At 40.7% G+C, this 26,717-nt stretch overlaps 1 protein-coding gene across 2 annotated transcripts in view; it reads left to right on the top strand.

The window, feature by feature from the left end:
- Positions 1 to 26,635, top strand: part of sos2 (son of sevenless homolog 2 (Drosophila)) — a 43,585-nt gene extending 16,950 nt beyond the window's left edge. Inside the window, exons 2-23 of one of the 2 annotated variants that reach the window (XM_014994194.2) lie at positions 515 to 640; positions 762 to 893; positions 1,098 to 1,262; positions 1,344 to 1,550; positions 5,115 to 5,258; positions 5,972 to 6,082; positions 12,330 to 12,428; positions 14,098 to 14,225; positions 14,362 to 15,017; positions 15,127 to 15,208; positions 16,123 to 16,242; positions 16,943 to 17,055; positions 17,716 to 17,938; positions 18,015 to 18,134; positions 18,209 to 18,371; positions 19,436 to 19,553; positions 19,664 to 19,836; positions 19,922 to 20,038; positions 21,463 to 21,724; positions 21,859 to 21,891; positions 21,967 to 22,067; positions 23,496 to 26,635. In XM_014994194.2, the coding sequence (XP_014849680.1) occupies positions 515 to 640; positions 762 to 893; positions 1,098 to 1,262; positions 1,344 to 1,550; positions 5,115 to 5,258; positions 5,972 to 6,082; positions 12,330 to 12,428; positions 14,098 to 14,225; positions 14,362 to 15,017; positions 15,127 to 15,208; positions 16,123 to 16,242; positions 16,943 to 17,055; positions 17,716 to 17,938; positions 18,015 to 18,134; positions 18,209 to 18,371; positions 19,436 to 19,553; positions 19,664 to 19,836; positions 19,922 to 20,038; positions 21,463 to 21,724; positions 21,859 to 21,891; positions 21,967 to 22,067; positions 23,496 to 23,993 (3,891 nt within the window). In that variant the 3' untranslated portion in view covers positions 23,994 to 26,635. Of the gene's footprint in view, positions 1 to 514; positions 641 to 761; positions 894 to 1,097; positions 1,263 to 1,343; positions 1,551 to 5,114; positions 5,259 to 5,971; positions 6,083 to 12,329; positions 12,429 to 14,097; positions 14,226 to 14,361; positions 15,018 to 15,126; positions 15,209 to 16,122; positions 16,243 to 16,942; positions 17,056 to 17,715; positions 17,939 to 18,014; positions 18,135 to 18,208; positions 18,372 to 19,435; positions 19,554 to 19,663; positions 19,837 to 19,921; positions 20,039 to 21,462; positions 21,725 to 21,858; positions 21,892 to 21,966; positions 22,068 to 23,492 lie in introns of both variants that reach the window. The other variant, XM_088002343.1, reaches the window with a different exon arrangement.
- The last annotated feature ends 82 nt before the right edge of the window (positions 26,636 to 26,717 follow it).

Below are 26,717 nucleotides of genomic sequence, written 5' to 3'. Positions count from 1 at the left end.
TTGGCGCTAAAAGTCTCGCCGTCTCTCTTGCTGTTTTACAGCATAATTAAACCACAGACTTGTCTCAACATGTAGCAGAAAATTATTAACTCTTTAGCTGTTCCCAAATGTCTGATTCTTTTGAGCTCCTTTTTTTAGGATTGTCTTAGAAGAGGTAACCTTGAGTTGTCTTCGCTCGGTAATGACATCCGTGCTAAAGAGGGTTGTCAGCCGAAATAAGGAGTCCCAACTGGCCAATAAAGCTATAAAGCAGTCCATTCCTGTAGCCAGTTGAATTATTTTCGCTATTAATATTTAATATAAGACTAAAAATCTAAATAGATTGTTGGTCTAATGTGAATATGATTCTTTGGAAATCTTTTTAATGACTCCCAACTTCAATCTGTTCAAAGTTTTATGCTTCTTTACAGCGTCTCACCCAGAAAGCTAAAGTTAAGCATTTCAGTCTGGATTGCTAAATCTGCCACTCACCGTCTCTCTCTCTCTCTCTCTCCTGCTTGTCTCGTACTTTCAGGTACAGGAGCAGGTCCACCCAACCCTGAAAGCAAAGGAGGATGCCCTGCAGCACATTGAAGAGCTGATCCTGCAGCTGCTCAACATGCTGTGTGTGGCCCAGCCTCGCACGGTGCAGGATGTAGAGGTATGACCTTTGCTTTCTCTCTCCTGGTAATTTCTGTCTTAAAGACGGAAACTTTTAATCCATAAAAGGCTCGTGTCTGTCCTCTTAACATGAAGAATCTCCTTGCCTCCCCTTTCGACAGGAGCGTGTGCAGAAAACCTTTCCCCACCCTATAGATAAGTGGGCAATTAACGACGCCCAGGCAGCTATTGAGAAACGCAAGAGAAGAAGCCCCTTGCTTCTCCCTGTGGACAAAATACACCCATTACTTAAGGTAAAGACTCGGAGCTGACCGCTCGCTCTCTCTCCCTTTCCTCTAGTTTAGGTGGTAGCTTTGGCAACTTGTCTAATGACATTGCCCCGGAGTAAGCCGTCACCCTGCATGCTCAGACAGACGCTTGGCATGATCTCGAACCAACCTGTGGATCGGTTCACGTGCTTCGCTCCGTCTGATGTGTTTTGCTTTTTCTCCAATCAGGAGGTTCTGGGCTACAAGGTGGACTACAATGTGTCCCTGTACATCGTGGCAGTACTTGAATACATATCAGCAGATATACTCAAACTGGCCGGCAACTACGTCGGCAACATTCGGCACTATGAAATCACCCAGCAGGACATCAAGGTCTCCATGTGTGCAGACAAGGTGGGGAGCCTCGTCGAGGAAGGAGCGGCTGCGTTCGCTCGCCCCTTGCTGATCGGTTCCGTTTCGTGTCTCTGCGTTCAGGTGCTGATGGACATGTTCGACCAGGAGGAGGACATCGGCGTGATGTCGCAGTTCACCGAGGAGCCCTTGTCGCTCGCGGAGCTTTCGTATGACGAACTGGTGAAGCTTGAAATCGCAGAGGAGCGGCAGTATCTGCGGGAGCTCGATCTTATTATTAAAGTGTTCCGGAACCATTTCCTGTCCCACCCCAAAGTCTTCACAGATGAGGTGAGGAGGACATTAAGCCGATGGTGGAAACGTCGTAGTATTGCTTTTAGAAGGGATTTCTCACATCCTTTGAAGGGTTTACTTACTCGTCAGGGTAAGTAAACCCGGACTGACGGTCCGGTTCGTGTTGGATGCACAAGTTTGGATTTTTTTTTTTTTTCTACACCACTCATTCTCAAAATTATACACACAGAAATGCATCCCCACTAAATGTCTCTTATCAAACTACACTTCTCATGACAACATACTTTTTCTAGGTATGATGAATTTTCAGGTTTAGCTCAAGCTGGATATTTCTCCACTTTAGCTGGTTAAACTGGTAGTTTATGCTTCATCCATTCGTAACCCAGTTCAGATATATTCTATTGGAGCATAATAATAATAATGACAAATATTTTATGATGTATTTATTTTAGTCTGCATGTAGAGTTTTGATCTTTATTGGAGAAAATGCACAATAAATTTACGTTTTTCAGCCAGTTATTGTTGCTGAAATGTACATAAATACATCAGATTGTTCAACCCTGGAGAGAAACAATTAAAACGCATCATTTAAGGTCCAAAATTAATTGCCCTCATTCCCATGATGACTGTTTTTACACTTTTCACTTCTAATTATACATGTAAAGGATGGATTAAATAATATAGAACAAATAAGATGTAAAACATAAAGGGGAAAATCCGTTAATATTTCTAGAAAAATCTTTCCAAAGGCTACACGAATTTGAAATTGTTACTCGGCTTCATTTCAGTTAAGTAGCTGTGAGCAGCTTACTGCAGATCCAGCTTATTCAGGACACACATCCAAATATCAAACAATTTAAGCCAAATCCACTCTGAGATCATTTAAAGATTAAAACTTCAACTCTCTAATCTGTTAACTGGGAATTGGTATCAAAGTCACTTGAAACTTCCAGATATGCTTTTCCTTACAGGCTTATTTTATGGAAACAAACATCCATTCACCACTACAAAATTGGGACTTTTTTTGTTCACAGCCAAGAACTTGATAGCACGGACTATAATGTTGTCAAATTTGTGTTTTATAAGGACTGCCTTTCCAATCACGAGTCGGTCTGTTTACACAATGATTGCAGCAAACTCTTGTTTTGCTGCTGAAAGTTGTCTCTCTCTCTCTCTGTCTCTTTCTCTCTCTTGGCTAATATGGAGCTCAAGCGCTAAATTCCTCCAAACATATAGGGATAAGAACAGTTGAAGAAAAAAAATAAATAAAAATGGAGTGCAGTGTGTACAGGTTTAGAAGAACTTAGTGGAAAGTTGAGTTTCATGGATTGCTGTGGCTTTGCATATTTTGGGTTGGGTAATTTGTGGTATCATCTGGGTGAGGAGCGTAAACCTATGTGAGGCCCAGAGGAACACAGAACATGTAATTAAGTTGAGACAGGAACAACATCTGCATCCCCCGCCAGAATAACCTCAATTATGTCTGTTGAAATACGGCATCATCCTGAGCGTCAGAGACGCCGAGAAAGAGCTTCGGTTAAATAATGGTGTGGCAGAGCTGCTTTTTAAGACTTCGGCAGTCTGTAAACACTCAGCCCAGTTTTAGAGTCCCCGTATTCTTTAGTGATTATTCTTTTTTTGGAATATGCTGTTATTGTTTATAATCGGACTCTACAGGAGAGTGACGAGAAGAAATCCACTTTTGAAAGTCCTGAAAAACCTGATTAATCGGATTATTAATCTGATTTTAAAAATGGGCACATTCTACGGGTTTTTCATTAAGCTACTTAAGTTGTTTCTGTGCAATATTAGAAATGGATTAAAAGATGTAAATAAACAAATAATCCACTTTCTTTTTTAAATAAGAAAATAAACTTTTTATTTATGTGTTTTTGCCTAATTTGCAAAAACACAGCATTCCTTTAGTGAATTTCAACCTGGCGAATATCAAGAAATTGCCACTTGAGGAGTTTTGGGTAAAACATATTGACAGACAAGTGATTTTTATCTTAAAATGCAAATGTATACATATAAACCGTATTTTCCAGACTATAAGCTGCTACTTTTTTCCTAAGCTTTGAACCATGCAGCTTGTAGCCCGGTGCGGCTTATATGTGGATTTTTACAGTTTTTTTTTATTTTTTTATTTTGGGGGTGCTGTAGTTTTGACTTAATTTACTTAACTTTTTGTTTTTACTCCAATTATCAATGCATTAATTACTAAATTAGTTCCAATTATGTTCAAATAATTAATCGTTTCAGCTCTAGTGAATTTTGCGAGTTGCTAAGTTGTTCAGGGAGAACAGTAAACGTGTGATGAAGGTGCTCTTCAGACCAGAAGTGAACTTTTTTCACCCGTTTCCAAAGTGCCACTCGGAAACCTGGTAATGGCAGCATCATACTGCGAGACGCATTTGTCCTGCAGGGACGAGAAAATCGGCTGATTGGAAGAAAGTTAATGTTAATACAGAGCCGTCCTGTGTTAGAATCTCACTTTAATAATAAACATCAGCTTCACATTTTATGCTAGCATGACCGTTTTTAGCTGATCGATTCTCCAGAAAGAATCAATAACGTATTGTAAATATTTAACACTTGAATTATCACTCCAAAGCTACTTGTCACACTAATGTAAATATTACCTGAGGGTTAAAGGTCACATTTCTAATAGCCTGTATTTATAGTGGCAGTAATTTGAAGAAGGGGGAGAAAAAAAAGCTAATGGCTGATTAAGTATTCAGATGCCCTCTGACCCTGTTAAACTCTGGTAGAAATGGACAGCCTTGGACTTAATTTAGAAATGGCTTTTCAGCAGACAGCCTGTAACAGTCGTGCATTGATAATGTCTTATTATCACCAACAATCTCACTCGGAAAGATGTCTGAGCTCATTTTTTATTTAAATATCAATTATTTCCTTTGTTGTCGATTGATGTTCAAGCAAGTGATGATCACATTTTGTGGAGGAGGAGAGGATGAACTTAATAACCTCAAGTTTAACAAAAATACTAGCAGAAAGGACTGGACAGAGAAGACCAGTATGTTTACTATATGTGCCCAATATACAGTGAATTATGATTTCTCTTTCAACTGTTTCATCCAGAATACGTCTAAACACACTGAAAAAAAACACAAAATCTTATCAAGTATTTCTGTCTAGTTTCTGGTTCACTCATCTTGGTACACTTGAAATAAGAAAACCAACTCACTTTTCAGCAAGATATGAGTTTAAGTCGGTAATTCTTGAATATTGATGAAAAAGGTGGGATTCCGATGGCAGATTGTTTCACTTGTAACATGAGAAAAATGTCTTATTATAAGTGAAATAATGTGTCAGTGGAACTATAACTTTTTTATCAATATAAGGAGGAGTCGTTAACTTAAGACAAGTTCCTATATCTCGCTGAAAAGTTACTTGTAAGTTAGTTTTGTCTTATTTCAAGCTAACTAAGATAGTTGCACTAAAAATCAGACCAAAAATACTTGATCTGTCCACTTTGGTGCACTGTCAAATCTGTCAAGTTACTGTAACTAGAAAAAAGAGAAACTAAGTACTGATTGTTCACACAGCTCACCAGTTTTTTTGTTTTTGTTGTTGCAGGATGTCGAGGTGATCTTCAGCAACATCTTGGACATCCACGAGCTGACCGTGAAGCTCCTGGGTCTGATCGAGGACGCGGTGGAGATGACTGCTGACGGCAGTCCTCATCCGCTGGTGGGCAGCTGCTTTGAAGACCTAGCAGAGGTAACATGCATCATTGATCAGGAAATGGTTATTGAGTCAGTTATTGGTGGTAATTAAAAAACAAAACTGATGATATGAGCTGAAATGTTTTTTTTTTTTTTTTGTTGCAATTTTCTTCAGCTTGTGTCATTAGTGCATCTATAAATATAAGTAAATTTGAAAATATAATCAATATTTGTGTTTGCGGAGCTACGGATGCCTGCCATTCATACATTTACCAAAAAAAATTAGTAATAGTTTTTTTTAAATCATGACCTTTCTTATCACAAACATTTGTGATAAAATCCCAAACTTATATCACCCACTCTTACCAAAAAGCATAAAAATCTGTTTCATAACCTCTTTTTTTTAGCTTGTTTTTCATGTTTTTGTTCAAGCAAAAATAAAGATATTTTCTGGAAACTCTATCAGATTTGAGTTTTAATAGAGCAAATAAAAGCTACGTACCTGTAAAAAAAATTATATATATTTAATATCAGCTTGCAAATTATGTCAAAGATTTATTAGTTAAAATCCAACATTTGGTCAGTAATTACCAAAATGAAGGCCGATAATGAAACGCAATGTTTGCTTTCTCACCATTTGTGCACTAGAAATAGCTAGATGCTCAGCACAAATGACTAAATATAATGACAGCATGAGTAGCGGGTTATTTCTGCGTGAATGGCTGTGTTTTGATTAGTAATGCTCTGGCTCGTTCTGTGTGCTTACAGGAGCAGGCGTTTGACCCGTACGAGACCCTGTCGCAGGACATTCTTGGCAAGAAATTCAATGAGCACTTCCATGAAATGATGCAGAGACAAACAGTTTGCCAACACTTCGGGGTGAGGTTTTGAACCGGAGCTCAGCCGCTCAGAGAACATTTTCATTTTTCTATCCGCATTCATAAAAAAAAACTGAAAAAAAGTTTTTTTTTAATGAATGCAGCTTTACTTTAATTCCCCATCATTAAAGCTGCAGTGACATGTTTTTCATTTGAAGGGCACAACATTACCTGCTGGTCATTTCATAAAAACTCATTTTGCTGTTTGAACTTGCATCTTAAAGTTGCTTATTACCCATCACACTCGGCACTCGTTCCTGCTTCTGTTTTGATCTGAGCGTGGGTAAAATACGGTTCGAAGGCATGTCATGACATATTTCACCGTCCTGTCTGCGTACGCTTGATTCTCTGCCGCCGTTTTGTTTTATTTGGACATTCCTCGCGAGAATAGCATTGAAATAGGCCCGGTGGGGTGCAGTTTGGCAGCCTTTGAAGATGAAATATTTGCTGTTGTTTTCTCAGGCCAGAGACTATTGTGGCTAAGTGAAGCATCGCAGGGTTTCAACCCCACTTAGTGTAACAGTATTTACGAAACGGGACAATTTTCTGCTCGTTTCAAGCCTATAACCTGAAATGCCTACTTCTCATTTATTGTATACATATATAAATGGAGCTCTCTCTCTATCTTTTCATGTGCTTATTGAAGTCAAAAGGAGAACAGCAGACTGTGTGTACTTCAACGGTGTTGTGGCTCAGATTGAGGCCTCACTGCGTTTACCACCAGTCAGACCCCAGTTAGCCGCCGTGCCCTGAATACTCTCACCCGGTGTTTATTTTCACGTACGCTTCACGTGAAAGACGGCGAGCACGGGGAGTTAAAAATATGCTTTTAATTTTACCTTGTTGTATTGATTAAAGAAAAACTGTCACACAGGCGAAAGCATTTTGTCACACTACTGCATAATGGTTTAAAAATTAGGGAAAAAACTAGCCACACTTCTAAGATTTTCTAACATTTTGAAACCCATGCATTATTTTTTCTTCTAAAGTTATGACTTTGATGGCTTTTCAAGATAAGTGGATGGCAATCGATTTTATTTGGAGCCATCAGAGTAAAGAGGGGTCGACTGCAAGAGCCTTCAAATTTCAGATTTCTTTTATTTGTAGAGATTTTTAAAATCTCACTAGCCGTTGTGACGTCACAGACCTTTGTGATGTCACGTCTCTGTGAGGTCTGTGAGGTTTGTGACCTCACAGACCTCTGTGACCTCATAGGCCTCTGTGACTTCCAAGTCACAGAGGCCTATGAGGTCACAGAGTCACATGACGCCGGCCCCGCCCCCTAGCGGAAATGGAACTGTCCTCCGACAACCCAGCTGTTACTATGGGAGACGTAACGGACCTCAATGAGTTACCTGAGACATTTTTGTGTCATTTTGCCTTATAAACAAACACTGAGGCAAAGACGGCGGGCAAGAAAATTCTGTAACTAGTCCTACATCAGGTCTGTAAGGTTATTAGCGGGAAATAACGGAGAAATCAACGATAAATCCCGAGAGGGAAAAAAAAAAAAAGTCAATTTGATGTGAGTGTGAACGCTGTGGGATGCACTTTGCACGTACAAAATGGGTGAGTAATGACTTAAATAATACCGGCTTGTGGAAAATCTGCCTTCATGAAGATGTTTAGAAATAAACGGTAGCATGAGACGATGTTTGAATGCCAATGTAGCAGTTAGCGCAGTCTGTTTTCATGCTGCCAGAGCTACCGTTGGAATCTACACGCATAAAATCCAGCATAACTACCTTCACTTATTGATCTGGAAATGATTAGATGTTTAGCATCGCTTTAGTTTAACTGAGTTGTGTTTATTTGACGCTTAGCCGTGAGTCGTTAGCACGGCGCTATCAGTAAGTGCGTTATGTCAGAAAATGCGATGTTTATTACCTGTTACCTTCACGGTGTTTACTAACGTGGTAGTTCCCCTCCATCCGTTTCATTCAACTGGACGTGAGGTGGACTGCAATCCACGATCCATTTCCTGCGTTATTCCAGACTCATTTTTGATTTTGGAAATGTAATCAATTGTATTCCGCCCTCTACACTTCCTGGGTAACGGCTGTGAGGATTGCATATTCCCCACTGACAACTGATTATCCGTGATTATCTATTATTTTCCTCAACATCTCTCTGACTGCAGCGTGTTTCCTATGATAGATACTGTCAATAATGTCGTAGTACTTTGAACGCTGATTGATCAGTTGCTGACAAGTGCCCTGTAATGATTGGGAGATGATTGCTCTAAGTCAGCATGGGGGCGGAGCTGGCCTAAAGTGACCCAATTCCGATTTATTTATTTTATTTATTTATTTTTGACGTAATGCAACCTGTATCTGATATTTTCATGACAATCTGAACAGCACAGGTCGAATTCTTTTGGAATGCGACCCGGGCCACTTGGATATCCGATATGTATCCGATTCAAATGTGACCTATTGTCCAGGTCACATTCACATTGCAAATAACCTTTGCTGGTCACCTTATATCACTTCACTTTCTGAGACAAATGACAAGGGCTTCCCTCCCTCCTTTCATCCTCTTCACCTTCTGCAGAGGAACCATTCAGAGCCTGCTGACCAGCAGTATCTCCATCTGGTCTGGGAGCTGCAAGGTCTCAGACTGGAAGTTACTGAAAAGAGTCGTGAAGACAGCAGAGATCATCTTTGGGACTCCACTTCCCCCTGTCCAGAGCATTGTACACAAATGCTTCTTAACCAGACCTAACCAGATCCTCTTTGATTCCACCCGTCCTCTCCATGGTCTGTTCATCCGGTTGGCATCTGGCAGGAGATTCCTTCGCATCCGCTGCAGAACAGCCAGACTCAGAAATAGCCGTCTCCCACTGGCCATCAGATTGCTCAACAATCCCATTCAGTCTATCCTTCCTGAACGTCCTTGATGTTTGACAAATGTCACTATTTTGCGTCCCGATACGCGCCCGAGGGAAGAAAAACAAAAACCATGATGGATTATTGGACTACAATGAGGATTAAGTTGTTAATATGCTGCTCCGGCCGGATAATAACTTCAAATATGTAAGCTAAGCTCCACCGTTAGCTTCCATGTTTACTTCAGCAAACACTGAGCACTTCTTCTTTTTATGGCGGTTGGCAGAACACTGAGAACTCTGACGCTATTGCGCCCTCTACTGCGCATGCGGGACACTTTCAGGCCGTTTGGAGTTCAGGTCTGGGTTTTTTTGGAAGTGTGAACGACCCTGCAAAAAAATCTAACTTGACAAAAAATCGGAATTGGGTCACTTCAGGCTGCAGTGTGAACACAGCCTTACTGAATACACATCGCAGCTTTTGCTGTAACAGTGTTCAAACATGAGGCAGTGACATCATCAGCCGCCTCTTCCTCCCCTCATCTGTTGTCTCATTGCGTACGCTCCTATGACCAGCCGCCTCTCTCTCCCTCCCTGGCTGTCAGATGGATGCGTCTGTCAGCCTCCAAGCCGCTGCTCTCTGATCCGTCTGGTATTGTGGGTAAATTACATCGGCTTTTAAAAATAGAACAGTCAGGCACACTGCTCGCAATTTCTCTCCTGAGGAGGGAGAGCGCTGGGGTGCCAACGACTCAAAGCTCATCTCGTATCGAAGTGATGTCAAAAGACCAGAACTGAGCCTCAGAGTGTCACAGGAACATTGTGTTGAGAGTTTTATGTAGCTTTCTGTCTTTTGATTATATTTGAGATACGTTTACAATTATAGATGCTCTTTTTTAAGCTTGACTTGATGTATAGATAGGTCTGTCGCAATAACAAATTTTGCTGGGCGATAAATTGTTCCAGAAGTTATCGCGATAAACGATAACATTATTTCTTTGACACCATTTTTAAGTAACATAATGGTGATGGCATAATAATAATTATGCAGAAACGCATTCTGAAACATCAATAAACGTTAAATTCTAATGAACATTTAGCACTGGGACTGGAAGACGTTTTAAACCTCCAAAATAAATAAACAAAACAACAGAAACAACAAATAAAATGAATTACAAAGTCTCAGAAAACAAAATTATTCTCAAAAAGTCTTTTGTCATCTCGTTTATGGCAGAAAGAGAAAAACGATAAATCACGCCAAGGGAAGTTATTGAGTTTGTTTTAATTTATCATGTGATTAATTGATTTATTGATTATTGTGAGAGGCCTATATGTAGCACTCATAAAAATGCTTTAATTTAAAACGTGTGTGTGAAGATGCATCCTAGAATAGTGGCAGCTGGACGATGCATGAAGGAAAGTAGGATCCTGTGACATTCACCAACATCACATTTTATTATTCCAGCCTGCGTGCTCAGGTGTGACGACAATCGACACAAAGAGAAAGGAGTATTAAGATATCTCTGTCCTTATATTTTGCTTTTCAAGCAACTTTTTCCACATTTTCTTTCTTGAGTCTGACGACCTTCAGTGTGATGCGAGGAACACAAATCAGTGCAGAACTACTGTGTGTTTTTAAAACGAATGTTACGTGTAGTTAAACCGAGGAGTTGAGACGGCCGTCAGTAACTCTGGAGGATCTGTGATCATCCACAGACAACTATTTGCTGTTCTGTCCACAAATCCGACCTTTACTTAGGAGTTTCAGAAAGAATATGATAAATATGAATGATAAAAATTGATATATCGATGAATTTATCAGTCTGATAAGTGACAACTTATAGGACTGGTGTTTATTTACATCATCTTGTGTTTCAGGACAGGGCAGGAGGCGGCCATGTGGTTTTTGTTTGGTCATGTGACAGTGATGCAGGGTTGTAGGGGGTTTAGCTGAAGCAGAGTCAGTTTTTCATGTTGTTGAAATGTGTAGAAATATGTGCAACGTCCGTAGAGCAATATTAATATCTGATACCGATATTGGCCCAGATTTCCATACCAGTTCCTCCCTAACGATGAGACTTAAAGTTTGAGCTGGTTATTTCCTTTCCGCTTTGTAATTCTGTGTCTGTGTGTTCAAACCGGTTCCATAAAATCTGTTAGAGACTCAAGTTTGTGGTTGCTTGGAGTTAAAATGTGAAAATGTTTGTGGGTTTGAAAACGTATGCAAGATAGTCTAAAACAGGGGTGGGCGATCCTGGTCCTCGAGGGCCGGTGTCCTGCAACTCTTAGATGTATCCCTGGTCCAACACACCTGGATCCAACAGCTGAATCACCTCCTAAATGCAGTCAGGTTCTCCAGAGTCCTGCTAACAACCTAATTATTTGACTCAGGTGTGTTGAAGTTGAGACACATCTAAAAGTTGCAGGAGACCGGCCCTCGAGGCCTGGAGTTGCCCACCCCTGGTCTAAAAGAAAACCAAATAAAGACAGAAACTTGGGCTGCACCTAATAATTAATTTAACTATTATATTGATCATTCTGACGATTAATCAAATTTTTAAATATGGCACATTCTGATTATTATATATATATATATATATATATATAATTTTTTGAAATGCAAACAAACAAAGGAATTCCTTTTGTAGATAATGAGTTTTATTAAATGCAGTCACATAGCACCACTTTAGAAAATGCTTGATCATTTGTAGCTGCTAAATAATAAAAACTTGTAAAATGAACATGTGGAAAGCCTCGGCCCTTTTCTGCTCAATCAGGAGGATGTGATGTCATTTCACATTTGACCGTAATAAACCGTATTCTTGGAAACATGCAGGTCGTTGTCAGTACTTCCCTACAGGTTGCGCAGTAAAAATGCGCGGTTTCGTTCCTTCTCCGCTCGCCGTTTTCCCGCGGTCCGTCAAGGCGCATCGGGCAGCTGAAGCCTTTGTTTTCCATGAGCCAGACTCTTCCTCCCCAGCCAGACGCTGTAGCTGCCGCTGAGGAGTCTAAGTACAGGGATATTGATTCTGAGTCATTTATCAGGGGATCAAAGATTAAAGTGGATACTTTGGCCCCACCCAGACAGTCATCGTGCCGGCTCGCTCGTCCTCCTCTCTGGCAGTCTCACACTGAAACATTTACATGGCCTGTGTGTGTTTTGTATGTTTTCATTTTATCCTCAAGTTAAAAAAAAAGTTATTTAGCTTTCACTTCTCTCCTTGACCCCCTGCAGTCATGTGGAAACACACCAGACTGAATTCATTTAGAAAACAAAAGTGACAGAGTAATAAAAGCTACTTTTGGTCACTGTTTGGGTTTTATTTTGGTTGATAATTAAGCCGTTTTTTGTGCAGAAGTTCAAAATACTACATGCCTGTTTATTTCCAACATTTCTAACTACTCTCTTTTCTGTCTGCAGTCTAATACGGGAGGTTTTAAGGAGTGCGTTCAGTATGTCCTTCCCCAGCTGATGAAGGTTCCAGTGTACCACTGTCTGCACTACTTTGAGCTACTGCAGGTATGCGCTCATTATAACACTTTAATGTTCCCTTTTTAAAAAAAATTTCTTGATTTTTGCATGCTGCGTTCAGAGTTATTCTAATATATAGAGGTCAACTTTTAACAGTAATAAACAAAAAAGGGAAAAATGTGATTTTAATACTTTAGAAAACACTTGATGTTCAAATCTGTTAAAAACAGACAAAAATCTGCAAGTGTGATCCTTAATAAAATCTATTAAAATTAAAATACAGTATAAAAAATATATTTTGTCATCTTAACTGGATTAATTAAATATTATTCAAAGATGGCTCTTCTCTTTTTATTTAGACATAATTTATCTAATATTGATTACACTGTAAAATGTGAAATCCTTTCGTTGTAAGCGGTTTCTGATTTTCCTTTCGTAGTTAAAGTGTTGATTAATAACCCAGATAATTTGGGGGGGAACTTTGTCCACTTTTGTTTTGGTCAGTCATGAGTTTTCTCTGTAAGGCCACAGAAATACACGGCAAAAACACAAAATGTTGCTAATTGTTTTTGGTCTAGTAAGACCAAACCAACATACAAGAAACTTTGTATGATATGAGCTTGGTTTAAGTCAATAATTCCTTAAAGTTAATGAGAAAAGTACTAGTTATAAGGGAAATAATCAATACGGTTTCATCAATATTAAGGAATTATCGACTTATAATGACCTCCTAATTTTTACTGTAATTGTAAGTTAATTTTGTCTCATTTCAGTGGGTGAAATGAGACAAAAATCTGAATGTTATTAAAGGGCCGGTTGTACCAGAATCTCTTGATAAAACCAATAAAAATGTTAAATATCAATCGATAGCTTTTCCTCCAGGGTTTTGTGATTGTTTTAGGTTTTTTTTTTTTTTTGCAATCAAAATTACAGATTTTGTGGTGAATATTAAGAAATGTTTTTAATTTTTGTTTTTTTTTACAATATTTGTGCTAATGTATGATATTAAATGTGACTCTTTGTCACTCGCCATAGTTGCCGATTCAATGTTTTTGACCAATTTTGAGAATATTTGCAGTAAAATCAGGAAAAAATTTGGAAATTTGTTGATTTTGTGTGTGTGTGTGTGTGTGTGTGTGTGTGTGTGTGTGTGTGTGTTTTATTTTTTATTTATTTATTTTTTGCAAATTTGTGAAAAACTGGAAGTAATTTGGAGTCCAGAGGGCCACATAAAAAGCTACGGCGGGCCAGATTTGGCTCCCGGGCCTTAAGTTTGACACCTGTGCTATAAACACTAGAAACAAGGCCAATAAAATTTTGTCGTCTTCGTTTTACAATCCTTGAATGAATGAATAGGATGAAATCAAACCTCAAAGTGCAGAGAGAGAGTCTCTTTTCCCACTGATATTTTGGCTGTAGCTTAAGACTCTCACCGTCTTACTGTTGTTGAAAACACGAGCGTGAGGACGGACCCGGTAAGTCGTGTTTTTAAAGTCGGAGCCTCTTGGTGAGCGGTAAGACTGAAACACTTTTCCTGTTGGCATCAAACGCGTCACATTCTGTTCTCTTGCGCTGAAAGGTAAACTCATTTATTGTGTTAGAGATTATTAGAGTTTCAGAGCCATTGTTCTTCTGCAGCATCGTTTCTCATGCCAAACATCTGCCGGTATATTTTGATTGATATCGTGAGTTATAGTAATGCGTTTCTCTTTTACAGCAACTCCAGGAACGTAGCAAAGAACAAGACGACAGAGAATGTCTGAAACAGGCGATTACTGCCTTGCTTAACCTGCAGTCCAGTGTGGAGCGCATCTACGTCAAGCACCAGCCTCGTCGTAAACCTGTGTATGTTCCCGCCCACAGGATGGAAACGCTTGCCTCTCATTGGCTGAGTTCATTTATTGCACATATTTACACCAAAACGTCATGCTGCCAGATTGTCTCTTTTGATTCGTTGGTATATTTTTGTCTTTTCCCCCAGCGAGGCCATTTACCGCCGCTACAGCCGGCAGGTACGCGGCAAGCAGCTGGCCATCAAGCGAATGATCGAGATCCAGAAGAGCATCGACGGCTGGGAGGGGAAAGACATCGGCCAGTGCTGCAACGAGTTCATCACCGAGGGGACGCTCATACGAGCCGGCGCCAAGCACGAGAGACACAACTTCCTGTTCGACGGCCTCATGATCAGCTGCAAGGCCAATCAGAGCTCGCGGCTGCCGGGGTCCGGCAGCGGCGCGGAGTACCGCCTCAAAGAGAAGTTCGTGCTGCGGAAGATCCGCATTGTGGACCGCGAGGACTCCCAGGAGCTGCAGCATGCGTTCGAACTCATTTTCAAAGACGAAAACTCTGCGGTTTTCTGCGCACGGACAGCGGAGGAGAAGGCGAACTGGATGGCGGCGCTGATGGCGCTTCAGTACCGCTCCACGTTAGACCGCATGTTGGACTCCATCCTGCAGACGGAGGAGCAGCAGCGTCCGCTCAGGCTGCCCTCGCCGGAGGTCTACCAGTTCGCCGTGCAGGACTCGGAGGAGAACATCGTGTTCGAGGACCGAGTGCAGAGCAAGACTGGCATCCCCATCATCAAGGCCGGCACCGTGGTCAAGCTCATAGAGAGGCTCACCTACCACATGTATGCTGGTAAGCTGCTGCAGGCCATTCAGCAAGCAAACAAAATCTATTGTGTTGTTTCTATTGTATTGCATAATATTATATAATATTTCTACTGGATTTCTTTGATTTGTTTTAGATCCCAACTTTGTGCGCACATTTCTCACCACCTACCGATCATTCTGCAAACCACAGGAGCTGCTCACCCTTCTTATAGACAGGTACAGTTTACTATGGCAAAAATACAGTAAACACACACACACACACACACACACACACACACACACACACACACACACACACACACACACACACACACACACACTTTCTACTGCCGCGGTCTCTTTACATCTTTACAGCACCATTTTCCCATATTTAGTTTTACTGAAGTACATTCCTAAAGTATTCATACCTCTTGAAAATGTTGACATTACAATCTTTAATGAATTTTATTGGGTTGTGATTAGATGTCCAGCTAACAATTATTTTAGTATTTGATTATTCCATCAATTATTCTGATGATTAAGTGATTAATTGAATAAGACGACTGACACATTCTGAAGATTTTTCATTTAACTACTTAAAAAAAAACTTTTAGCCTCAACATGTGAAAGGTTCAGCCGTTTCTGCTTGACTTAACATCAGTTCTAGTAACGTGACGAGTTTTTGATCAACTGATTAATGATTCGATAGCTTCATAGTTAGTTTTTTGTTTTTTTTGTTTTTTTACATAATTTGAACCTGGTGAAATCAAAACTAAGCCACTTGAAGAGTTCTGGGTAAAACATATTTAAAGACAAATAAGTTTTCTCATCTTCAATGCAATATGTAAATATATTTTCTTCAGTTTTGGCTTAATGACAGCTCTGAGTTTGTTGTTTTTTCAGCAATTACCTTTTTTGATTGAGTCTGTGCTTCGGTCAATGATTATTTCAATAATTGATTCAACACGATTAAATCCAATTAATCGTTTCAGCCCTAGCTGTAATCAGTCCAATGAAATGTAACCGATTTTGGCTCCAGACATGTTCCTGTTTTTCGTCGGATCTACATTGAAGTTTGTGGTTAAAATCTCTGCAGTCCAGGTGTTACAGTTTTACTGCTTCCTGTCCTAAATATCACAATATTTTCTCAGGATTAATATCCCCGAGTCAGGGAACGGCGACGACGAAGTGGCTATCTGGAACGGCGACCCGCCAACGACGGCCGAACTCCAGCGGTTCCGAAGGGAGTATGTCCAGCCGGTCCAGCTCAGGTACCGCCGTCGTCCAAGTACAGGTCGTTCTCGTTTGGTTTGGCGTTTCTCCAGGAATGTGGAAAGTGCTAAATGCCATTTATTCAAGTGATAAAAATCAATTTGGAAAAAAAAAAAAAAACGTTCACACGGATTTGAACGGCTCCCTGAATAAACTCTCCTCTGAAGATTTGATCAGTTTAAGACCCTTTATGTTTAATTTGTGTGGCACAGAAAAATGTTTTCATAAAAATGTAACGTGAAGCGAAAATGTTCATTCAGCTGGACAATTTTATGAGTCAGTTGCCGCAGATTAAGATCCCAAATTTTGGGTGCTATAGTTAGTTTAGTTTCTCTTTTTTTGTGTCGCCTCAGTTGAAGTAATGGGGACGTTTTTATTCCAACACACCCAGAAGTTTTCTGGCTCTTCACAGAGCAACAGCGGAGACTGTCTCTGTCTTATTCTGGTCTTTAGCTACTCTTTCAATTCAAGAACCCAGATATTCTCAGCGTGTCACAAAATTACTTTGCTAATAAAGTTGAGTTTATATGCTTAAACGGTTTAGCAGAGTTTACGTTAATCTACTTAGCAGCATTGAAACCTGAAAGCTTCTTAGTATCACAGAACGAATGATGGGCAGCTGCTGTAAAGGATTTAATCCCCAAGACAATGAAACTACAGCAGGAGTTTAATGTTTAATGAATGTGTGACGCTTCACAGGGTCCTCAACGTTTTCCGCCAGTGGGTCGAACATCATTTCTATGACTTTGAGAACAATCCAGACCTGAGAGTTCAGCTGGAGGAATACATCACCAAAAAACTGCAACTCCGAGGTCAGTCAATCCATTTAACATTTATATACAAACAAAAAGCGAAGGCTTTCTGCAAAAGCATGAGTTAGTTTCACCCCCAGTAATTCTGTGTGTGTCAGAAATACAGTCTGTGTAATTAAACAATGGAAAAGTGATGTGGAGTGAAAAACCTAGTGGGGTTTGAGGTGAAACTTGCTTTCGTTGGAGAGGATTTTACATCGGAGCTAATTGTCACTTAGCTTTTTTTCTACATTCCAGTCAAAGTTCATGACCTCCATGTCCCAATTTTTACACCAATCCCCTGAATTTAACAAAATATTAAACATGTTTATGCCAAACACATTAATGCAGAAGAGAATGAGGGGCCACTAACAAAGAAAAGAAAAATTACCTTTTTTTCCCCCTCAGAATCAGAATTGTTTAAATTGTTTATAAGACAAATCTATCAAAAATAAATTTGGAACAAGCTTTCAGTGCAAATTTACAAATCCCAAAGTAAGGAAATAGAAATAGTCACGTGTATTTTTATGATCCATCAACATAATTGACATGCATTTGGAGATTTATTTGGATTTTTGCGTAGATTAACATAATTAGATTTCAGAGAATTACTGGCCCTAATCCTCTTCCGTACTTAAAGTCTTCACTAGAACCTGTAAAGTTGTTTTTTTTTTTTTTTAGGCAAGTCTATGAGAAAGTGGGTGGAGTCCATAAATAAGGTGATCAGGCGGAAGCTTCAAATCCAGTCGAACGGCGTCAGTCACAACATCACCTTCGAGAGCTCGCCTCCTCCCTTCGAGTGGCACATCTGCAAAGCCGGCCAGATTGAGAACTTTGAACTCATGACCCTTCACCCCATAGAGATCGCCCGCCAGCTCACTCTGATCGAGTCTGAGCTCTACAGGTAAACAACGAGACAAACGGAGACACAGGTTGATAGAAGGAGGCTTTGTGTAGTAATGAGGACACTTGGTGCGCAGAGCCGTCCGGCCGTCAGAGCTGGTGGGCAGCGTCTGGACCAAAGAGGACCGAGAGAAGAACTCTCCAAACTTGCTCCGCATGATCCGCCACACCACCAACCTCACGCTGTGGTTTGAGAAGTGAGCCCCGTTTCTTTTCTTTCCCCACGTCACTCGTTTGTTTCGGGGTTCTTGAATAAATATTTGTGCTGCAGGTGTATCGTCGAGATGATGAACCACGAGGAACGGGTCGCCGTGTTGTCGCGGGTCATCGAGATCCTGCAGGTTTTCCAGGAGCTCAATAACTTCAACGGCGTGCTGGAGGTGGTCAGCGCCATCAACTCTGTCCCGGTCTACAGGCTGGACCACACCTTCGAGGTGAGTCCATCAGATTCCTGTCGCATCAGATTGCAGTTAATTAATCGCAGGATAAATTAAAATGAGCTTGATGATTTCCATTTGGTTGTGCGTTTGTTTCTGGTTGCATTTTATTTTGGAAATTTGAAAGGTCTCCTACTTCTAGGGTAAGTTTTCTTTACAAAAATAAAGTTTAGCTAAAGGAGAACTTGCATTATCGTGCCTTTATCAATATGTCACTAGAAAATTACCAATATCATCATCTATCGCGATACTTACTGGGACGATATATCGCCCAGAAAAAATTTATCGTGACAGGCCTAATTGTGAGCTGCAGTGTTGGAAATACTTCATCTAGTTTATATACTTCACTCCAGATCATCTATTCTTATTCTGCTTAGCAACCCAGAACAAGAACATTTAGTTCATATACTTTAGATCAACATTTAGCTTCATCCACTTCACAGAATCAAACATGGAGAACCAACATTTAGTTTTATGCCTACTTTTGTTTGTTTCTCTTTTTGCTCTTTCCTTTGGTTTATCGTTTTGTTTGCATCTCCTTCTAATTCATGTAAAGCTTTGTGGCTGAAAATGTGCTATATAAATAAAATGACCTGACCTCTAAAAGGTAATTTTAGCTTTAAAGGCAAAAACCAATCTGATTTTGATCAGAGAAAACATTTAGCTTAGTATTCACCTAATGTTGCATTAAATCACATACGTCAAAGTATTTTGGGGGATTTTATGATCTAGTTGCAGAGTATCTGTGAGGTGCAAGGAAATCAAGCATGGCTTTAAGTTTTGCCTTAGATTCTCAGTTCAATATGAATCGTAACTTTGACTGGGCCATTCACACTCTGAATATGCTTTGATCTGAACCACTTCATTAAAACTTTTGGAAATTTAACCGATAAAAGTCGTATTTTGCTTTTTTCTGTTTTCTTGGTCCCATGTTGGGCCTCTCCTCCAGAAAACATTCACATAAAACCGAACAATTTAAAGAAAAAATTATTTTTTTGTGACTTTTTAAGTTAATGTGACGTGTGATTCCCAGCTGATTCCTATGTTTTTGTCCTTTACAGGCAATACCAGAAAGGAAAAAGAAAATCTTGGAGGAAGCGGTGGAACTGAGCCAGGATCATTTTAAGAAGTACTTGGCTAAACTAAAGTCGATAAACCCGCCCTGCGTGCCTTTCTTTGGTAAGTCCTGCACAGAGTAACAATCAGTCACCCTCTCATTTCCTAATTTATTCTAATGTTAAAAGTTTGACCTTTTCACTCTCCGCTAACCAACTTGTCTTCTTCCTCAGGCATCTATTTAACCAACATCCTGAAGACGGAGGAAGGCAATCCCGACTTCCTGCGACGTCACGGCAAAGACCTGATCAACTTCAGCAAGCGACGGAAAGTGGCTGAAATAACCGGAGAGATCCAGCAGTACCAGAACCAGCCCTACTGCCTGAAGGTGGAGCAGGACATCAGGGTGAGGACTCCCGCTGTCTTTGAATGTGTTTCTTTTTTCTTTATATTTCTCGTATCTGAACGTCTGCGCCTCCTGTGTTGCGCAGAAGTACTTTGAGAACCTGAATCCGATGGAGAACATGAGTGAGAAGGAGTTTTCAGACTACCTGTTCAAAAAGTCTCTGGAAATTGAGCCGCGGAACGCCAGGCAGCCTCCGCGATTCGTAAGTGACTCTGCTGTGAAAACGCGAAGCTTTTTGCTCTGTAATTCTGTCACCTGATTCAGAAACTCTGGTCACATTGGTGGTGTGTAACTCTCAATGTTCATGCCTTTCTAATGTTTTTAGTGTGTTTAAAGGAATGCAGTTTTAGTTTCACACAAATTAAATTTCTGGCTTTTTTTTTTTTCCATTTTAAAATAAAAACTCCATCAAATCTTAAAATAAGATTTTCTCCGTTGTTGGAGTCGGTTTAAAGGATTGAAATGATTCTGTTTGTGGTTCTGTAAGTTGAGTATTTGAGTTATGAGTAGTTAACAGGAAGCTGCTCCTGATTGGTGGTTTCAGGAAAAAACAAACAAAAAATACCAAAACATTTCTCACCTGTATCTTAGTTAAAAAATGACATGTTGAAAATTATTCATAATGTTCTCAGTAATTAGTGTAAAAAAAAAATCTTATTACATTGTTTTAGGTGGGAATGCCTCTTGGCCACCACCCTAATGTTTTAGCACCTTCCTCAGATTGTTTGTCTGATTCAAGTCAGGACTTTGACTAGGCCAGTTCAAAATATTTTTATTACATCCAGTCAGAGGAAACAAGTTGGTAATATTAATTATATCCAACATCTGCCATTAATAATTATTTTAGGATTATCTGTGTGTCTGATTTTAGATTCTAAGATATTTTATATATCAATAATGCTTTATTGATCCCAAAGGGAAATTACATGCAACAGTTATTGATGATGGTTTCTTTAAGTTTTGATCTGATTTCTATACGTTCGGGACCCATCCACGTTTTTCACAGATATCTGAGGTTTAGTATCAGACTGGTCCCGTGCAGAAAAACAGATCTGGGTCCATTTAAAAATGGCTCTTTTTTTTTTTTTTTCCTTTTTTTGCATGCAGATGTAAATTACACATTTAATTGCACACTTAGCTTGCTAAAGCTTCACAAGTTTGGTCTAACATGAAAAAAACATCTTTAATTTGTTCAGTCAGTGCAATTAGGAGTAAAACAGCCGACGTAAAATAAACGATAAAGAAACTGAAACAACAGGTCGACTGTTTGGTTCAGACACGTAAAAACTAACTGGAACAAAAATCTTCTTCCAAATGGTTCAGAAAGTGTTGTCAGGAATTTTAAATATAATGTAAAACGAATAATAAAGCATGACAACGCTCAGAGCACAAAGCGTAGAATTAGACTGAGTAGATCGAGCACGTTATGGATATTAATATCAGATTGGTGCGTCTTTACTCTAATCTGTGCTGAATCGGAAGGCGGTGGACAAACCCCGATCCAAACTTTCTGAATTTAAAACCACGCCGTAACTCTTTCTAAATTATTTAAAGCCTCCTGCCAGAGTGCGTTTTTATGTTTTTCCTTCAGCTTATGATTCTCCTCCGCTTCCTCTCCGTCTGCAGCCCAGGAAGACCACGTACTCCCTGAAGTCCCCCGGGCTCCGGCCCGTGCGAACGTCTACCTCTGGCACCCTGAAGGGCCACCCGGTGGCCCTGGAGCGGGACCTGCAGCACAAGATCACCTTCCGCAGCATCGCTGAGAACGACCAGGACCCCCCGTCCTCGGCCTCGGTGCCCACCTCTCCCAACACGCCCACCCCGCCGCCGTCGGCCTCCTCTGATCTCGGCCCGGTCTTTGACCACGACCTCAACAGCTCCTACGGCAGTGAGTTTCATTTCTAAAAAGTTAAATGTTTGTGGGGGAAAAATCTGCATAGATTTGTATCACTTAAAAGTATTTGTACTTTTTTTTTTTAATGTTTGTTTCTTAACCAGCCTCTTTGTGTTTGAACCTTTCAGGCTCTATGTTCCCCTGTCCTCTGAACCCTTCAAGTGAGTGATCAGTTTTTAGTTCTCATAGTTTTTCTCCTTCATTTCTTAAATTATTGTCTGTCTGGTCGTTTGCAGAGTTACAGTCCGTCTCCTGTGGCAGCCTCCACCAGCTGGGAGAGGAGCCGAAGCCGCCTCCTCTACCTCCTCGAAGGAAAGACACCGTGTCCGAAGCGAAAGTAAGAAATGGCGACAAAATGAAAACGTGACAATTGACTGTTGGTAGAGTGCAAGAGAGGAGGTGGGAAAACGGGAAACTTTAAAACGCGGTTGAAATTTACAAAATTCCACTAGAGAAAAACGAGAGAACCTGATTTTCATCTTTGAATAAAAGAAATGTAGACGCATTCGGACAGATTTACATTTGACATATCAGAGGAATGTGACGGATGAGGAGGTTGTTTAAAAAAAAGTACATAGTTTCTTAATTCAGATTTATGTGAAAAATACACATTTTTCACATAAACAGTAAATTTAATTGTTCGGTACATGAACATCATGTGACGGATCGAGACAAAAAATACTGAGAGGAAATGATCGATGCTTTTAAAGGTTTTAGCAAATAAACAACCTTAAACTGTTGTGTGTTTTTCAGTAGCCTGCTGCTCAGATTCTACTAAAAAATGAGGAAAGGAAAGGGAAGTTGTGCATCAACAGTGGCCTTTGCCCACTTCAAAATAAAAGCATGGATATAATCGTTACTTGACTAATTCCCGACAGTCGAAAACCAAAATGTCTCAAAACATTTCAAGGTTCACTCAGCTGAAACTAAATTAGCTCTTTAGAACTTACCCGGAAAAATTAATTTAGGGGAAACAAAGTGTGCCAAACATTGTCAAAGTTAGCAACAGCTCTAAAGCACTAAACTAAAACTTGGCTTCACTATCAGCAGGTTAGTGGAAGTGTGATCACTCCTGGTCTTCATGATGCTGCTCCTTCTCTGATTTTATGAATCTATTTATTAGATTTTCAAATTCAGCTGATCAACAATAATCAAATACATCTTTAGAAAATAGTTTCCTCTGTTAAGAATTCATTGTCCAATCAGTGTGAACATCATCACAATACTTTGACCTTTTTGAATTCTGCACCTAAAAAAATCTACTAATATAAAGCAATATTTAACCAATAATAAGTAATAAAAAATAGCAAACACGCTCGAAACACCAACTAAAACTAAAAAATACTTTATTCAAAAATAAATAAGACTGGGTTGTGCTGTGGTGGCGCAGGGGTTAAGCACAACCCACATATGGAGGCCTTAGTCCACGACGCGGCCGTCACAGGTTCGATTCCCAGCCTTGGCGACCTTTGCTGCATGTCTTCCCCCTCCTCTCATTACCCGCCTTCCTGTCAATTAACTATTGATTAAAGGAAACTAGAGCCAAAAAAATCTAATAAATAAATAAACTGAATAAAACGAACAAAAAGTCACAAAAAAATAAAACTAAACTATAATAAAAAACTCAAAGCTGTTAAAACCCTGATCTGGAAAATAGAAGCACCTGATTTTATTTTGTGGTATCACGAAAGGGGGGCGATAAATATTAAATGACACATTGTTTTGGTGATTTTTCTGACCCGTGTGTGTGTGTGTGTGTCAGCAGAGCTCCATGTGCGACAGCCCCCCCGCCATCCCTCCGCGGCTCCCCCCCCTGCCGAGGAACCAGCACCGCTCTCCGCTCTACAACGGCCCCCACTACGACGGACCCCTGCCCAGCCCACCGCCCCCTCCGCCCCGGGACCCGCTCCCCGACACGCCCCCGCCGGTTCCCCTGCGGCCTCCGGAGATCTTCATCAACTACCCGCAGCCGTCGCCCGGCCCGGGCGTGGCCCGCTACAACTGGGACCTGAACAGCTCGCCCAGCTCGCCCAACACACCGCCCAGCACGCCATCGCCACGTGTCCCCCGGCGGGGTTGCCCCCTCAGCGCCAGCCAGAACAGCCTCTGCCCGCTCCCCACTGCCGCCCCGCCCGTTCCCCCGCGCCACAACCCCGTCCCACAGCTCCCCAAGCTCCCGCCAAAGACGTATAAACGGGAGGCTCTGCAGCCGCCGCCGCTGCAGAGCCTCCCATTGGTGGAGAACACCGACAGCAGCCAGTGAGGCGACTCCGCCCCCGTAAGCCACCAAAAAAAAAAAAAAAAAAAAAAAAAAACTCAAGAGCCGCTGATCTGAAAAAGAACAGGAGCCGCTCCGCAACAATCCCACCACACCTGCCTCGTCCGCTCAGGGGATCAGTAGCTCCGCCTCCTCCGCAAACCCTCTGTGCCAACGACGAAACTCACACCGCTGTGCCAGCTAGCAAACAGCCCAGGAGCGTCTGCGAGGCGCAGGGACGGCCAGCTCCTGGTGGGGGGGCGTCTTTACCCCCAAGGCTCCTCAGACTCTGTAGCCTCAATCGCGCTTCTTTCTCCGTTTCCTTTTGGGCATTGACGTCAGTCGGCTTTCCCTCTGCAGCTCAGAGATCGTCCAAAACCCTTCAGCTGATCCGCTTCGCTTTTGTCTTTCTTCTTTTGTTTCTGTCCTACTGAAGACAGTTGCCAAAGTCTTATTTTATGCAGGGGGAAAAGGGATTTTCTTTTTGTTTTTAAAGCGATTCTAAACACTAAACGAAACACTACAAAGAGCTGAATCCCCCCCCTCCCCCCGCCGCTCCCCTCCCTCACTTTGTATCTCAAGCTGTACACTGTGACTGTAAAGTATCAAACTGTCTTTGTTTTGTTTTATTTGTTTTGGAGGTTATTTGCCTAAAAGCCTCTCTGCAGCCACAAAAGAAAAATGTTGCCTTTCTCTTTTTTTTTTTCTTTCTTTCTTTCTAAAAAGAAAAATCCAACAGCGGTGACCTCTGACCCCAGTCCTATTGGCCCAGACAGACACGACAGCTGAGCCAAGAACACTCCGTTTGCACAAAGCATTGGGCAAAGTCAGCAGGTTCAGGTTGGACGGACCTCACTCTACGACGCCGACGTCTTAACCGACCGCCCGCCTCCTCCACCCGGACGTCACGCCGCCGTCCGACACTGTGCTCCTCCTGCCCTCGACTCCAGCTTCTTTATTTGTGTTGAGACTTTTTGCACTGGAAGCATTTCCCCCACCAAAGCTTTAGGAGGAGGATGGCTCAGCCTTTCACCCTCCTCCTCCTCCTCCCTTTCTCTCTCTCTCTTTCTCCCCCCAGCGGCTGCTCCTGATGCCTGAAACCCATGAAAAATAAACAAAAAAAAGGAACTTTTTAACCCAACTTCTTCTTCTTTTTTTTTTTTTTCTTTCTTTTTTTTTTCTGGCTTGAAACATTTGGTTTCGGTTCGGACAGACTGAAACGATCCACGCCTCGCGCTCGGATGTGCCTTTTTAGTTTGTTTTCTATTTTCCGGAAATAAAGCAGACGGTGTCTAAAACGCTTAAAAAAAGGAAAAAAAAAAAAAAGAAAAGTTGCCTATGTAATGTTTAGAACAAAAGCTATACACTATAAAAAATTGTACGTTTGTTCATGCTGTGTGTATATATAACATGTATACACTAACTGAGTCATTTGTATAAAGTGAAAATCCTTTCCCTCCTCCCTCCGTCTTAACGTACCATCAACCACCCCTTTTTTTTTCCAGTCTTTTTCTTAAGAATCCAACGCTGCTACAGTGGGCTAAAAAAAAAAAAATAATAAAATTAAAAATAAAAATAAAAACAGGTCACTGTTGCTAATTTGCAGACAATCTCCAGTTCAGCCAATGCGATTATTTCCCAGGAAAAGCCATTAATTTTTCCCCCTCTGGTGCTTCAAAGCAATGGAAACGATCCAGTTTAATACACCAAGCACTTACACACACAGACGACGCGTGCTTCACTTTGTACATCCTACTAATTGCCTTTTTATCTCCCTTTCAAAGACTTTTTAATGCTTACGCTCATCAAACAGAGGTTGGAGTAGTATTAAAGTTGCAATGGAATATATTCAAGTCACAAGTTTTGGCGCATAGTAAAGAATTGGGGGGTGTTTTTTTGTTTGTTTTGGTTTCTTTGTGTGTGTGTGTTTTTGTTTTTTTTGTTTTTTTGTTTTGTTTTTGGTTTTTTGGGAGTAACACACTTTGTGCACTTTAGGCTGTACTGTTTAAGAGCCACAGTTGTCACAGGAATGTTTGTAAATGCAGTGACCCTGGGCAACACAGATCAGGCCAGGAAAGACACAAGTCTACCACCTCAGTTTGTTCCTTTTCTTTATTTCTCTGACATTTTCCATCTCACCCGAACGCTCGGTCGGCGTCTAATCGCCACGAACAACTCTTTCTAAAAAAAAAAAACTACATATATATATATATATATATATATATATATATATATATATATATATATATATATATATATATATATATATATATATATATATATATAGATTTTTGCTCATTCACTGAGTTCAGGTAGGAGGAGGAGGATGGAGTTTTTTCAAACTAGTCCTGCGATGCGGTGTTTGGGAGGATTTTCATTCTGGTTTCATGTGAGAACTCTGTCGTTTTGTCTTCGTTTTCCCCGTGTCAGTATTGATGGGGTTGATCTTACCAAGGTTTCTTTTGTTGTTTCAAACCGCCCCTCTCACATCCACCCACCCCTCAAAATAACTATTAAGTTCTCTGTTGATGGCACTGTAACAGCTTGATCCAGCAATCAGTTTGTTTGATGGTATGTGGCCTTTTAACTGCTTTGTATTAATGATCTTGATGAGATTAATAAATCACCCAGTCTTATTTTGTACTGAACCACTTATTTCTCATTTGTTTCTTTTATGTACTGGAACTATAAAGCTGACATTTTCTCAGGTTTTCTTGCTTCCTGTTGTAG

The sequence above is a fragment of the Poecilia mexicana genome, unplaced genomic scaffold, assembly GCF_051168715.1.
Source record: "Poecilia mexicana isolate PSO_F unplaced genomic scaffold, ASM5116871v1 scaffold_22, whole genome shotgun sequence".
Taxonomy (NCBI): Eukaryota; Metazoa; Chordata; class Actinopteri; order Cyprinodontiformes; family Poeciliidae; genus Poecilia; species Poecilia mexicana.
The sequence above is the reverse complement of the archived record's forward strand: the minus strand, read 5'-3'. Positions and strand labels throughout refer to the sequence as shown.